Source organism: Haematobia irritans, chromosome 1 (genome assembly GCF_050003625.1).
Source record: "Haematobia irritans isolate KBUSLIRL chromosome 1, ASM5000362v1, whole genome shotgun sequence".
NCBI lineage: Eukaryota > Metazoa > Arthropoda > Insecta > Diptera > Muscidae > Haematobia > Haematobia irritans.
In genome coordinates this window covers 174057676-174073390 of record NC_134397.1, presented here as the reverse complement: position 1 = coordinate 174073390, position 15715 = coordinate 174057676, and the positions used below count along the sequence as shown (strand labels likewise).

At 36.7% G+C, this 15715-nt stretch overlaps 2 protein-coding genes across 5 annotated transcripts in view; both read left to right on the top strand.

The window, feature by feature from the left end:
• Positions 1-15715, top strand: part of Gprk2 (G protein-coupled receptor kinase 2) — a 647504-nt gene that overhangs the window by 140354 nt on the left and 491435 nt on the right. The window lies entirely within an intron of this gene.
• LOC142233226 (uncharacterized) lies at positions 2472-8231 on the top strand. Its single transcript, XM_075304078.1, has one exon. The coding sequence runs from the start codon at positions 2472-2474 to the stop codon at positions 8229-8231; it is 5760 nt and encodes a 1919-aa protein (XP_075160193.1).

Sequence of the window (15715 nt, the reverse complement as noted above, 5' to 3'; positions counted from 1 at the left end):
AGGACGTGATGATTAACCGTGTCGAAAGCTTTCGAGTGATCCAGCAGGGCAAGTAGTGCGATATCACCATTGTCTATACTCTCTCTCTCTGATGTCCTCAGCCACATCCGTCAACGCTGAAGTACAGGTATGATGAGCTCTGAAACCAGATTGTCGATCTGATAGAAGATCATTGCGGCTGACGTGTGATGTGATTTGTCTATGCAATAGGTGTTCGAACACTTTCGATAAAAATGGCAGAATAGCAATTGGTCTATACCCAGAGTTCTTCTTCGGTATGGGTATTATCCTGGCGATTTTCCAACGATCAGGAAAGCTACTCCTAGTAATAAATTGATTAAATACGTATGTCAAGTAAGGCATTAGTTCGGGCAGAAGAATCTTAATAAATCTTCATAGACAGGAAGCTTCCCAGCAAAAAAATTTGGAAGTTCTTCCAAAGGCACAACTTTAAAAGCACTTCCAGAAGATGCACTACCAATGATGTTCTTTGGTTTAACTACCCACGAAGTTCTTTTAATTCAATTCTTATAACTTGGTTTTTTTCATAATTTTAATGGGTAATTTTAACTTTTTTTTTCAAATAGGTTACAAACAGAGTAAGAATTCATAAAATGGTATAAATCATTTAAATTTTGTCAAAAAAAAATGCTAAATGCAATCTGAAAAAATTGTGAATTTTTGAAAATATTTGAGGTCAAACGTTTCCAACAAGCGTTAGAATCCATTAAAAATTATAAAAAATTATAAAATTTATTTATTGGACAAAATATCACAGAATATTTTAATGTACATCCAAAACATTGAATTCGGATCAAACCTAAAGAAGTGATGCAAATTCAGTGCAACGGCTGTTGAAATGGAGAACTTCCGTCCTATGACAAGCCCATGTTAAATTCATCGCTTCTGCGTCAATTTTGCAATCAAAAAAGAACATTTTCATTACTTTTTTGGTGACGCTTTTTTTGCTGGGTTCTGATGACATCAAAACGACTTACACATTCAAAATTGAAAGATGATTCGATCGGAGTATTCGGTGTATCATAATATGATTGATCCGCAGAAGAAATTGGGAAGGTGGAAAACGTTTCGTTCAGGGAATCAAGATCGATAGATGGATCAACAGTTCCACCACACTTGCCAATACCAATATCCTTTAGAGTCTTCCATGTCTTTCCCGAACCTAGAGCATTTCCAAACATTATTTCGAAGTTCCTACGTTTCTCCCGAGAGATCTCCCTATTCACAGCCCTACGAGCAGCACGAAACTCATCGTGGGCCTCAGTAGTTCTGAGGATTTTCCACTGGGCGAACTTCAAATCCCTTTGATCGATCAGTTCCCTCATACGAGAAATGAACCAGCCATTAGCTTTCCTCCTTACTGTCCTGATAATCATCGGTACGGTCATGTCAAAGAGTGATGTTACATTATCCTCCAAAAATGCTAACTGATCATCGGGGGAATCGATGCTGTATGTAGATGACCAGTCTATACACCCTCAAAAAAATCGCCTCTCTAACATATGTTCCAAACATATTTTGCAGGAAGCACATATATTATTGGATACTGCCGAAACATTAATATGTTTGTTTTATGTGAACATATTCTATTTTTGGAAGCATTTTGAGCCAAAAATATTATATGCTTGGAAGAATTTTCCCTAAAGAAGATTGTGCTCATTCCCTAACATAATTTCCACTTCTACGAAATTTTTTAGTCCTTGGCACCTTTTTCTGTAATACAAATAATGTTGAAGAAATTATTCAATTTTATAATTTTTTTAAATTTTATCTTTCGCCTGGACGTAGAATCGAACCGAGGACCATACAGTTTGTAAGCCAACACACTACCACTGAGCTACGTAGCTGTTATAGTCACCAGAAGACAATTATCGTTATAAGTTACATGTATATAGCATGCGTTCAATCCCTGCTCCGACCAAACACCAATTGTTTTTTTTTTTTAATTTACACATTTATATTTATACTATATTAAATTTTTATAATGAAACTTCGAAATGTGGGTTATTAAAGATGTTGAGTGGCCAACTAAAATTTAGCTTTTTGAATTCCCACTCATGGCCCTTATTACATCGATCCGGCAACTCATTGTAATTGACAACTGTCATTTGCAATAAGCCATTACTCTTCCATTTTGAAGTAAACTCCAAGAAGACCGGTCACAAAGAAGGAGAAGTAAACTCTTAAAACCATTGCATTCTTTTATGAAAATTAGTGCCAGGCTAAATTTAAGTCAAACACAATTGTAATAAAAAATAATTATTTACAATTTGAATTAAAATAATATAAACTAAAATTGTTTTAGATTTTAGCGCAGTCTCTAGTGGATTAAATAAAATTGGATTACGCTCAAAATAAGTGTTTATTTGGTCGGGGCGCTACACCTCATAATATTCTAAAATAATTGTGTCTGTTTCAACGCTGGAGTGTAACATCCAAGAACATCAAAAATGGTTAATCCGGATGAAGAAAGTATGAAAACTGGTAGACCCAGAAATTTAAGTATCGCCGGCAGCGATTGCGTAACAAACAGTCCACATGCAATAGTCACCGTAACATCTACCGTTACATATTCTAATCTGTCTTTGCCTCCCTCCTCTGCGGCCACGATCAACCAGACGTCCATTACCAATGTCACTGCGGCCACTGCTAATGCAAATATTTTTGACGACACAATCATAAATATAGGTGATGGCGTGTCCACATTTGCAAACACCCAAGTATGGCAGGCGCAGTATCAAAATAGTAGGGTAATAAATGGAACTTCAATGCCTCTGTCTTTCCCAAATACATCAAATGAAACCAACTCCTTTTATGCAAATATTTCGCACGGTCTGCCAAATTCCACAATCGTAAGTAGTTCGCAAAACATAAACTATTCAACCCTGTATGGACAGCAAGGAAATAATTTCTTAAGCTCCACTCAAATACATAACGGTACTCATCAACCAAATTTTGTCATCGAAAACAGTAATCAACAAATTCCCTTTTCAATAGCAGTAGACAACGCCAACAACAATTTTGCTTGCCAGAATGAAAGAAGATACGAAAGAACAAATTGTGCGCTTGACACTCAACAGAACCACAGTTATTCCTCTGCTCCGTCTCGCCCCCCCGCGATTGCAGTCAGTGGGTCGAACACACACATTCCCTCTCTTGCTAGATCTGCTGCATCAAACATGTTTGAAGGAACCCAAATATTTTCTCAGCCTATACCTACGGCAACATACGCACAACCCGGTATGACGTTTAATAATGCACACACATTGCCCAACAACAACAATAGGTATTTGCAATTTAACAACACCAGCTCAGCGGATACTTCGATGTCTTCCTCACAAATAGCAGCACGTCAGGTGATCTCCAAAGATTTGCCAAATTTTTCTGGTAGGCCAGATGAATGGCCTGTGTTCATTACCAATTATAATCAATCCACAGAGCGCTGTGGATTCACTGATCAAGAGAATTTGATCCGCCTGCAGAAATGCTTGAAAGGCCCAGCGTTAGAAGCGGTAAGAGGTAAATTGATGATGCCGTCGACGGTTAGCCAGGCCATAGAAACTTTGCGAATGCTTTTTGGAAGACCTGAAGTGATTCATCATGCTCTGCAGGCCAAACTTAGAGACGAGCCAAAAGTTCGTGTTGAAAATTTGAATACCTTAATTTCATTGGCACTTTCTGTTCAAAATTATTGTGCCACAATTCAGGCAATTGGCCTAGGTGATTATTTAAACGATCCAATGCTTTTGAACGATCTGGTATCTAAATTACCATCAAATATGAAGCTCGAATGGGGTCGTCACTGTATGTCAGGTGTTCGAGTGAATCTTTTGGTCTTTGATGAATGGTTGTTTAACCTTGCGACTTGTGCTAGTCAAGTCACAACCTTTGACGCCAAATTTGATTCTAGCGAATACAGAAATAGCCGAAAAGGTGCAAAGGAAAGTTTGATGTTTCACGATGTAGAAAAAACAAAAGAAGACACACCGCAAAATAAATCCGTAACAAATAAGAAAGAAAATATTTGTACTGTGTGTCTTAAATGTGGTGGTGAACACAAACTTTCAACATGCTCGGATTTTATTTCGCTTAAACACAACGACCGCTGGCAATTTGTTAGACAAAACAAGTTGTGTTTTCGCTGTTTTGGCAAACATTCCCTTCGTAGGTGCTATTCTAAAAAGCCTTGCGGCACCGACGGTTGCAAGTTACCACACAATTTGCTGCTTCATACAAAACCTCAACAATTGAACACGAATGGTGGACAGGAGTCTCCTGTGTTATTCCATGCAGGGGAAAAGAAGGTGGCTGTTTTTCGGTATGTGCCTATAACTTTGTATGGCAATAATATTAGTCTTGATACATGGGCCCTAATTGATGAAGGTGCAGGCTGCACATTAGTAGAAGATGAGATTGTAAATCAACTTGGAATTGACGGCCCTTCAGAAGAATTATGCTTACGCTGGACAGGCGATGTGACAAAAACATATACGGCATCTAAGAAGGTATCTATTTACATTTCATCTCGCGAAAAGGGCTCAATGAAACATAAATTATTAAATGTCCGTACAGTGGAAAAACTTGATTTGCCAGAGCAAACTCTTGAGTCATCGACAATAAATTCGTGTGAGTATCTTCGTAATTTGCCAATCACTCCATACACAAAAATAAAGCCGAGTGTTATAATTGGATTAGACAACGCAAAACTCGGTGTCCCATCAGAAATTCGAGCGAGTGACGACGGCGAATTAATGGCTGCGAAATGTAAACTTGGTTGGGCAGTATATGGTCGCAAATATGTTGAATTCGCTTCAGACCATTGTATTTTTCATATTTGCGAGTGTAATTGCTCTTCCGGCGAATTAGAAAAAATTGATGAACTGATGCAAGAATATTTTTCTTTAGAGTCTTTAGGCGTTTCAGTATCGACGAAACCTCTGACATCTGTTGATGACGAGCGTGCGTTGAAAATAATGGATGCAACGGCAGTATATGATTCTAAAGAAAAGAGATGGGCGGCCGGTCTATTATGGAAATTTGATAGAGTAGAATTGCCGAATTCGCTTCCAATGGCCAAAAGACGTTTAAAATGCCTTGAAGCAAAAATGATGCGAGAACCTTCTCTAAAAGAATTTCTGGTAGAGAAAATAAAAGATTATGAAAACAAAGGTTACGTCAGAAAATTACTCAAAAACGAGGTGACTTCGGGTGGCAAATCTTGGTACATACCAATTTTCACTGTAACCAATATTAATAAAAACAAAACCAGACTTGTATGGGACGCCGCAGCAAAAGTAAATGGTGTTGCTTTAAACTCATGTTTGCTTAAAGGTCCAGATCTGTTGAAATCATTAGTTGGTGTGCTTTTACGTTTTAGAGAAAAGCCAGTAGCTCTGTGTGGTGACATTCGTGAAATGTTTCACCAGATAAAAGTCATAAATGAAGATCAAAAGGCTCAAATGTTTTTGTGGCGTGGTGGGGACACCACAGCTGATATTGATGTTTATTGTATGCAGGTAATGACTTTTGGAGCTTCGTGTTCACCGTCACTAGCCAATTACATAAAAAGCAAAAATGCAAACCGCTTCGTCGAAAAATACCCATCAGCTGTAAATGCAATTCTAGAGAATACATTTGTTGACGACTGGCTCCAAAGTTGTCAGACTGAGGAAGAAATGGTACAGCTTGCTGAAAAGGTTAGATATATCCACAAAGACGGTGGATTCGAGATGAGGAATTGGATTTCCAACTCCCCCCGTGTTTTGGAAAAACTTACTGGAAACAAGATCAAATCCAACAAATGTATTCAACAAGAGAACAACGGACAGGAAAAGGTATTAGGTATGTGGTGGCTTCCAAATTCTGATGAATTTACCTTTATACAAAAAATAGATTTAAGATCACTTTTCGACAAAACTCAAGTCACAAAGAGGCAAATTTTAAGAGTGATCATGAAAATATTCGACCCTTTAGGATTTTTGGGCTACTACATAATATTTGCTAAAATTATTTTACAAAATGTTTGGCGTTCTGGTGTTTCATGGGACGAGCCTATCAAACCTGATGAGCTTGAAATGTGGCTGCACTGGATTAAATACATAAATTTTGTTAGCTACGTTCGCATTCCAAGATGCTACCCGCTGGTAAGCGTCGGCAAAAACATTCAGCTGCATATTTTTGTAGACGCCAGCAATAGTGCATATGCTGCTGTAGCTTATATTCGTGCTCAACTTGGTACTGACGTAAAATGTTCATTGGTTGCTTCGAAGACTCGTGTAGCACCGCTAAAACCAATTTCAATACCGAGGATGGAACTTATGGCAGCAATTGTTGGTCTTAGATTGTCGAAGCTCATAATGGCGGAGATGTCCATAAATATCGAAAAGAGATTTTTCTGGTCTGACTCAAAAGATGTATTGTTTTGGATTCGTTCCGATGCAAGAAAATTCAAACAATTTGTAGCCCTTCGCATTGGTGAAATTCTTGAAAAATCTAAAGTCAGTGAATGGCGATGGGTTCCCTCTGCAGAAAATGTTGCGGACGAAGGCACGAAGTGGTCCACAACTCCAAAATTCGATAATAATATTCGATGGTTTACAGGTCCCGATTTTCTGCTTGAAGATGAAAAATTTTGGCCTACAACAACATTCAACAAATCGGATAATAGAAACTTCGAGTTACTTTGCCATTTTGAAGAAAATCAGAAAACCGTATCGACGTTGGCAGAAATATCACCGGACCCCACACGATTCAGCAGATGGGAAAAACTTCGACACACTCAACTATATATTTTGAAATTTTTAAAATTGATTTCTAAAGAAAAAGAAATGTCATCTCTTCTCAATATGCTTACAGAGGTAATCAACATTCGTGTAGTCGAGTCAATTATTTTTCGTAACTGTCAGGAAGAGTCATTTGGTGAAGAAATAAACTCATTGAAATCCGAAGGTAAGCAGATTAGCCGAAAGAGCATATTGTTTAAGTGTTCGCCGTATTTAGATAGTATGGGTGTGCTGCGAATAAAAGGGCGAATTGACGCAGCAGAGGGTGTAGCAGTTGATACAAAACGACCAATAATATTACCACGAAAGCATGCTGTAACCAACCTTGTTGTTGATTTCTACCACAGACGATTTCATCATCACCACAACGAAATTGTGGTGAATGAAATGCGACAAAGATTTTGGATTCCAGGCTTAAGAGCAGTGGTTCGTTCTGTATCGAGTGTTTGTCAAATTTGCAAAAACAAACGAGCAACTCCAAACCCCCCTGAAATGGGAGAATTGCCACCAGAAAGGTTGATGCCATACACTAGACCGTTTACATACACCGGCATAGATTTTTTCGGACCGCTAGAAGTTGCAGTTGGTCGTCGACGTGAGAAACGTTGGGGTGTTTTATTTACATGTCTCACCGTGAGAGCAGTGCATATAGAAATTTCACCATCATTGTCTACTGATGCATTCATGTTGGTGTTTAAACAATTTGTCAGTCGACGAGGAACACCACATAAAATTATATCGGACAACGGCACCAACTTCCGTGGTGCAAGTCGTTTACTACAATCTGAGATAGAAAAGTTGTCCACAGAAAATCTAAAGCGAAATCATCCTGGAATTGAGTGGTGTTTCATACCCCCAGCCTCTCCCCACATGGGAGGCGTGTGGGAGCGAATGGTTCGCTCAGTAAAATCAATCTTAATGGACATTTTGCCACAAACCGGTTTGAGAGAGGATGTGCTGAGAGCGGCTATGGCAGATGTGGAGAATATTATAAATACAAGACCACTCACATATGTACCATTGGAGTCAGCTGATGCCGAGGCGCTCACACCCAACCACTTTCTCGTTGGTTGTTCTAGTGGAATAAGAGAAAAGGGTAGCGAGGAGGCGAGTGGAAATATTTTGCTTAAGAATTTTAAGATTGCCGGTCAATTGGCAGACCAATTTTGGAAACGTTGGTTGCGTGAATATTTGCCGTGCCTTACTCGTCGTTCGAAATGGTTTTCAAACAGTCCAAGTCCTATTGAAGTTGGTGACATTGTTGTTGTGGTGGATGACACAAGTAAGAGAGGATCGTGGTTAAAGGGAATTGTTGTGGATGTACATAGAGGCAAAGACAATCAAGTTCGCAGCGCAGTGGTGAAGACAATCAAAGGACTTATAACTAGACCTACTGTGAAATTAGCTAAATTGGACGTTTTGAAGTAAACATCATGCTGTTGCTGCCTGAAGTTTACGGGGAGGGGAATGTTGAGTGGCCAACTAAAATTTAGCTTTTTGAATTCCCACTCATGGCCCTTATTACATCGATCCGGCAACTCATTGTAATTGACAACTGTCATTTGCAATAAGCCATTACTCTTCCATTTTGAAGTAAACTCCAAGAAGACCGGTCACAAAGAAGGAGAAGTAAACTCTTAAAACCATTGCATTCTTTTATGAAAATTAGTGCCAGGCTAAATTTAAGTCAAACACAATTGTAATAAAAAATAATTATTTACAATTTGAATTAAAATAATATAAACTAAAATTGTTTTAGATTTTAGCGCAGTCTCTAGTGGATTAAATAAAATTGGATTACGCTCAAAATAAGTGTTTATTTGGTCGGGGCGCTACACCTCATAATAAAAGATTTACAGTCAGAAACAGTGCTTGATATAAACGCAATGGACTGAGCTTTTGGATAAAATATTATTTTTTTATTGCAAAAATAACAATTTTGTAATAAAAAACTGGTTTTGGTATAAAAGTTTGATATTTTGGAAGGAATTCAAAAACTCTAACAAAGGAAGAACGTGGGGTCGAGTATAAACATACATAAATAATTTTATAATATACACAAATTAAATAATATTTAGACTTAAATTAAATAATATTTAGACTTAAGCGTATAAAATTTTTGGCCTTAAAGCAGTTTCCGAAACAACATATAAGCGGTTTCACAGAAATTGCTCTCTTTCGATTCTCTCGCTGTGTTAATTTGATATCTTTCGTCAACCCTCCCGGTTTTTATCTCTATTTCTTTCTCTATACTCTCTCTCTCTCTCTGTCGCTCTCTGAATAAAATATCACAACATATATATGTTTACTCGAAATTTGTAAATTTATATATGTTTACATTCACACATATAATTTTTATGAAACATGCATGCCCCAAACATAATATATTCTAACATATTAACATATGTGTTCCAAACATTTAGTGTTAGTTTGAGAACATTACATGTTTGCACTTAAATATATTGTGTTTAAAAATTGTGCCCGAAACACATTTTGTTTATATCGAAACATATGAAAAACATATTTTTCTAACAGTGTAAGAAAGAATTGTTGCTTCAGAGCTGAATAGTCAATGTTCCTAAAATCCATTATTATTACATTATCCTCCAAAAATGCTAACTGATCATCGGGGGAATCGATGCGGTATGTAGATGACCTGTCTATAAGAAAGAATTGTTGCTTCAGAGCTGAATAGTCAATGTTCCTAAAATCCCTTAAGAATAAGTGTCAGTTCCATATGGAACACATATTCTATAGGTCAAAAAGATCAAATCATGCTTCGAGAAGCAAGGTACCGATAATTGATCATAGTGGAGAATATTGTCTTCAGTAGGCACTACGAAGAGATCCAGTAAAGTGTTAGAAAATTGCGTGAAATGTGTCGGAGTGTCAGTATTTATCACGTATAGACCAAGAGCTCTCATATCTCCTACTAATTGTGTTGAAAAGATTTCCACTTGCCTCCTGATAACATTGTTTCTGAATGCAATATATTAAAATGCTTTTGTAAACATGGGGACAATAAAATGAACTGCCATTGAAATAAATCTGTCAGATGTCAGACGAGCGGTTTAGGTATTGCAATAAAATTCCTAAAACGACACACTTACTTATTTCTTAGTTATTTTTATCTTTGAACATTCATGGTATTACGATGGACTTCCACTTCAACCTAACCAAAATTGTGATACCCTGTAGATCTCAACTTTGTTTGAGAGATTGAAATATTTGGTGGTTTGTTTATAACAAATTTGAATTGAAGTCAATTATGTATTTTAAACTTCTGTGGCCTTCGTTGAAATGTTTCCAATTCATCAAACCCAGCCAGCTGTTGAATAGGAAACTCTGATTCCAATTTTACGTAGGTTTTTCTTCATCTTCATTATTACACCTGGTTGCCATATGACTCCTATGAAAGGGGGTTTAGAGATAATGTAGCTCTAAACTCATGTAATTTGTATACATTAACATTTGACTGGATGTTCAGACAGAAAATACACAATACTTTTGTGTATGTTGCCTTTTTTCTTTTGTTTTTGGTAATAATAATGAATAGATTTTCTTTTTTTTTCTAATGTGTTAGAAGGCAATACGAATATGTATGATTGCGAATCAATGTGTGGAGAATGCTTCTCTTTGCAAATACTTCAATTTGTAGTGTTTGCAAGCAATTTGTGGCAGGTTTATTTTTCATTTTCTTATGAAAACTTGGCTTCTGTGAACTCTATTGACACTCCACTCGAAGTGACGTTGAAGTGTATTGTGGTTATATACAGAATAATGAATTCGGTTAAATCAAGTTAAAACTTATAAAGAGAGTTAGTTTGCAATAAACGCTTCAGACAGAAAATAGAAAATCTAGAAACCAGTAGTGGGATTGGAGGTCATGTTAAAGAACGTGTTATTCAAAAAAAAAAAAAAACTAAAAACACGATATTTATTGACTTCAATCATACAATTAATTGATCCAATTAATTTTTAATTGATATTGATTTAGTCGCGAAAATTACTATTGATTCAATTAATTGATGTGATTGATTTGGGTTTAAAGTCTTACTTTTATATCCACCGCCGTGGGATGGTAATGGGAGTATAATAATTTTGTCACCTCGTTTGTAACACATTGAAATATCGATTTCCGTCTTATAATAGATATACATAATAGCGTATCCCAGCCCGCTTCGCTGCGCCTTCCGAAGCGTATTTTTAGGAACATTTTGCGTTAACTTAGTCAACCATATCCTTCGTGCTGAAAACAAATTCGAAAGATTTGACTTCTTTCAAACAAATCGGACTACTTGCTTTTTCGTTTATACACCCTCTCAAAAAATCGCTTCTGTAACATATACTCCCAAACATATTTTGCTTCAAGCATATACATTTTTGGGTATTGCCCAAACATTTATATGTTTGATCTCTACCAATATATAATATGTTTGAAAGCATATTGGTCTAAACAATATATGTTTGGGTAGTCTAAGTTCCAAACATTTTGTATTTTTGCATCCAAATTCAATAATGTTGTCTTCCAAAAAACAATATGTTATTATGTGACCATATAATATGTTTGGAAGCATTTTGCGCCCAAAAATATTATATGCTTAAAAAATTCTCCCAAACAATATTGTGCTCAAAATTTTATTTATTTATTTACATATTTACAATCATAATGAATTATGAAAATAAACAGGTAATATAGGTGCTAACAACATAGGTTTTCGACCTGAATGCTCAAAATTTTGTTTCTGCCCAATTGTATATTCCCCGACATCTTTCTTACTTCCACGAGATTTTTTAGTTCTTAGCACCTTTTTCTGTAATACAAACATTGTAGAAGAAATTATTCAATTTTATGATTTTTTTTTATTTTAATTTTACCTTTTGCCGGACGGGGATTCGAACAGCGGACCACACAGTTTGTAAGGATCTAAGAAGTAGCTGATCAATTGCCCAAGGAAAAATAAAGTGTTAATTTTGTAATAACAAGCAACAACCACCAACTTAATTCAATATCGCTCCCTGTTAAATAGCGCTCCAAGCTACTAAACACATATATGTTTATAGGCTATTTCTAAATTAATATATGTTTGCATCCAAGCATATTATATTTACAAACATTTTATGTCCCAAACATAATATGTTCTAACATATTAACATATATGTCCCAAACATGTTATGCTAGTTTATGAACATTATATGCTTGCACTCAATAATATTGTGTTTAAAAATGTGTGTTCCAAACATATAATGTTTATAGCCAAACATGTGAAAAACAGTCTTTTTCATCCGTGTAGGTACAAATACGGCGGATATGCATATGTAAAACGGTTCGTCTTAAAAAATATCGGGGAGAGAGTGTACCCTTTCCTCCAAATTTTTTAAATAATGTTGTGTATTCAAGTAGTTGGACAATCTTCTATATTTTTTTTGAATTTTAAGTGTGGTTTGTCAAGGAAAGGTATCCTTCTCCTCAACATATCTGATAATTAAGCTCTGTATTATAATAATATACAAAGAATTACTCTTTCCCATCCAATAAATCGGAAAAAGCAAAAGTAGTAAAAAATTTTACCACATTAACATTTGCTAAAATGTTGGAAAATGATGCACCCTCTACGTTGGCTGCCAATTTCATGTAAATTTAAGTTCTTTACTAAAAAGAAGTCTGGCAGAAGCCCGTGCAAAAATCATAAAATTATGTACCGAGTTCCCATTTACGGACAACCCTCTACTTTCAATTTAAGAAAAAAAAAAAAACGGACAAAAGGGAACCCTCTCCACACCTTCGTTCCACTCCGACCTGATATCGGACTATCACGTACCCTATATTAGGTTAGGTTAGGTGGTAGCCCGATGTTTCAGGCTCACTTAGACTATTCAGTCCATTGTGATACCACAGTGGTGAACTTTTCTCTTATCACTGAGTGCTGCCCGATTCCATGTTAACCTCAATGACAAGGGACCTCCTTTTTATAGCCGAGTCCGAACGGCGTTCCACATTGCGGTGAAACCACTTAGAGAAGCTTTGAAACCCTCAGAAATGTCACCAGCATTACTGAGGTGGGATAATCCAGCGCTGAAAAACTTTTTGGTTTTCGGTCGAAGCAGGAATCGAACCCACGACCTTGTGTATGTAAGGCAGGCATGCTAACCATTGCACCACGGTGGCTCCCTATATTAATTTCACAACTACTCAATGGTCCCTATAAATTCTATCGAAGTAAATCGACAAAGTTTATTTCAATTTTCCCCTTCCCCAACCAGATATCGAAAAATCAAATACTAATTTAACAAGTAAGTAAAGTCTAAAGTCGGGCGGTGCCGACTATATTATACCCTGCACCACTTTGTAGATCTAAATTTTCGACACCATATCACATCCGTCAAATGTGTGGGGGGCTATATATAAAGGTTTGTCCCAAATACATACATTTAAATATCACTCGATCTGGAAGAATTTGATAGACTTCAACAAAATCTATAGACTCAAAATTTAAGTCGGCTAATGCACTAGGGTGGAACACAATGTTAGTAAAAAAATATGGGAAACGTTTAAATCTGATTTATCGCTCGATATATGTGTATTAGAAGTTTAGGAAAATTAGAGTCATTTTTACAACTTTTCGACTAAGCAGTGGCGATTTTACAAGGAAAATGTTGGTATTTTGACCATTTTTGTCGAAATCAGAAAAACATATATATGGGAGCTATATCTAAATCTGAACCGATTTCAACCAAATTTGGCACGCATAGCTACAATGCTAATTCTACTCCCTGTGCAAAATTTCAACTAAATCGGAGTTAAAAATTAGCCTCTGTGGTCATATGAGTGTAAATCGGGCGAAAGCTATATATGGGAGCTATATCTAAATCTGAACCGATTTCAACCAAATTTGACACGCATAGTTACAATGCTAATTCTACTCCCTGTGCAAAATTTCAAATAAATCGGAGCAAAAAATTGGCCTCTGTGGTCATATGAGTGTAAATCGGGCCAAAGCTATATATGGGAGATATATCCAAATCTGAACCGATTTCAACCAAATTTGGCACGCATAGTTACAATGCTAATTCTACTCCCTATGCAAAATTTCAACTACATCGGAGCAAAAAATTGGCCTCTGTGGGCAAATGAGTGTAAATCGGGCGAAAACTATATATGGGAGCTATATCTAAATCTGAACCGATTTGGCTGATATTTTGCAAGTTTTTCGGGACCCATAAAATATTCGGATGTACGGAATTTGAGGAAGATCGGTTGATATACACGCTAATTATGACCAGATCGGTGAAAAATATATATGGCAGCTATATCTAAATCCGAACCGATTTTTTCCAAAATCAATAGGGATCGTCTTTGAGCCGAAACAGGACCCTATACCAAAATTTAGGACAATCGGACTAAAACTGCGAGCTGTACTTTGCACACAAAAATACATCAACAGACAGACAGACGGACAGACAGACAGACAGACAGACGGACGGACATCGCTAAATCGACTCAGAATTTAATTCTAAGCCGATCGGTATACTAAAAGATGGGTCTATGACCACTATTTCTTGGCGTTACATACAAATGCACAAACTTATTATACCCTGTACCACAGTAGTGGTGAAGGGTATAAAAATCATGTAAAAATTTAATCACCTCCTCCCACGTTCCCTGTAAATTTCAAGTAGATCGAACATGTTTAAATTTTGCTCTACTGTTTTAAAGGGACGTCACTTTCCCCGATACAATATCGACAAACACCATAGTGAATAGCACCCCTAACCTTCCCTGAAAATTCTTGAAACTTTCCTTCAAGTGTGGGGCAAGGAAGGTTGCCTCTTCGTTCATAACCTTCCGCCACTGCCTTTGTAAATTTCAAGAAAACTTAAGAATTTTTTTTTGTTGCAGTTTTAGAGGAGGACCCCGACCAAATATCGAAAAGTGATATAGCGTATCTTTTGTAAACGTCCCAGAAAATGTCCAGCAAATCATAAGCCTAAAGGGGAGGCCTCTCTTCCGTCCAAATATCACAAAATCAGGTATCAACTATTAATATCGTAACCTCTCCCCAGTCCTCTGTAAATTTCAAGTAGCTCGGTAAAGTTTAATTGTATGTATGTATGTACTTAAGAGAAGCGGATATCTCCCTATGGCCTTTTATTTTTATTAAAAAATCAAGATCCTGATATAAATTTCATAACCTCACCCATTTTTTCCGTAAAATTTCAGTCGGGGGAGTTTAGTTTTGTTTTCACTGTACAAACAAAAAAAGGTGGACAAAGGGGTGGTCCCCCTCCCCGACCAAATATCGATAAATAATGTAACGGATTTTTGTCTAGATACCAACCCCAACATTCAATGAAAATTTGAAACAAATCGCATAATTTTGTTCCAAGTTTCAAAAAGTAGGGCAAGGGGGAGGTCCCCTTCCCCGTCCACATATGAAATCATCAGGTACCCCATATTAATTCCATAACCTCACCGCATGTTCTCTGTAAATCTCAGGTAATTTAAAGAATTTTAGTTTTTTCACTGTACTTTAAAAAAAGTCGAACAAAGGTGAGGTCCCCCTCCGCCACCAAATATCGAAATATAAAGTAGCGGATCTTTGTCTAGATGCCAACCCCAACCTTCAATGAAAATTTCAAACAAATCGGTCAACTTTGGTCCAATTTTCAAAAATTCCGACAAAGGGGAGGTCCCCCCTCCGCGACCAAGTGTCAAAAAATGAGGTACCCTATTTTCACCACATGAACGTCCGCTACGATCTCTGAAAGTTTTAAGTAAATCGGTTCATCTGTTTCGGAGCCAACTCGCAGCATACAAACAAACAAACAAATAAACAAACATAGATTGAATTTTATATAACATATATAGATAGATACTTGATCTGGGAGAAATTCGAAGACGATGTTCATTT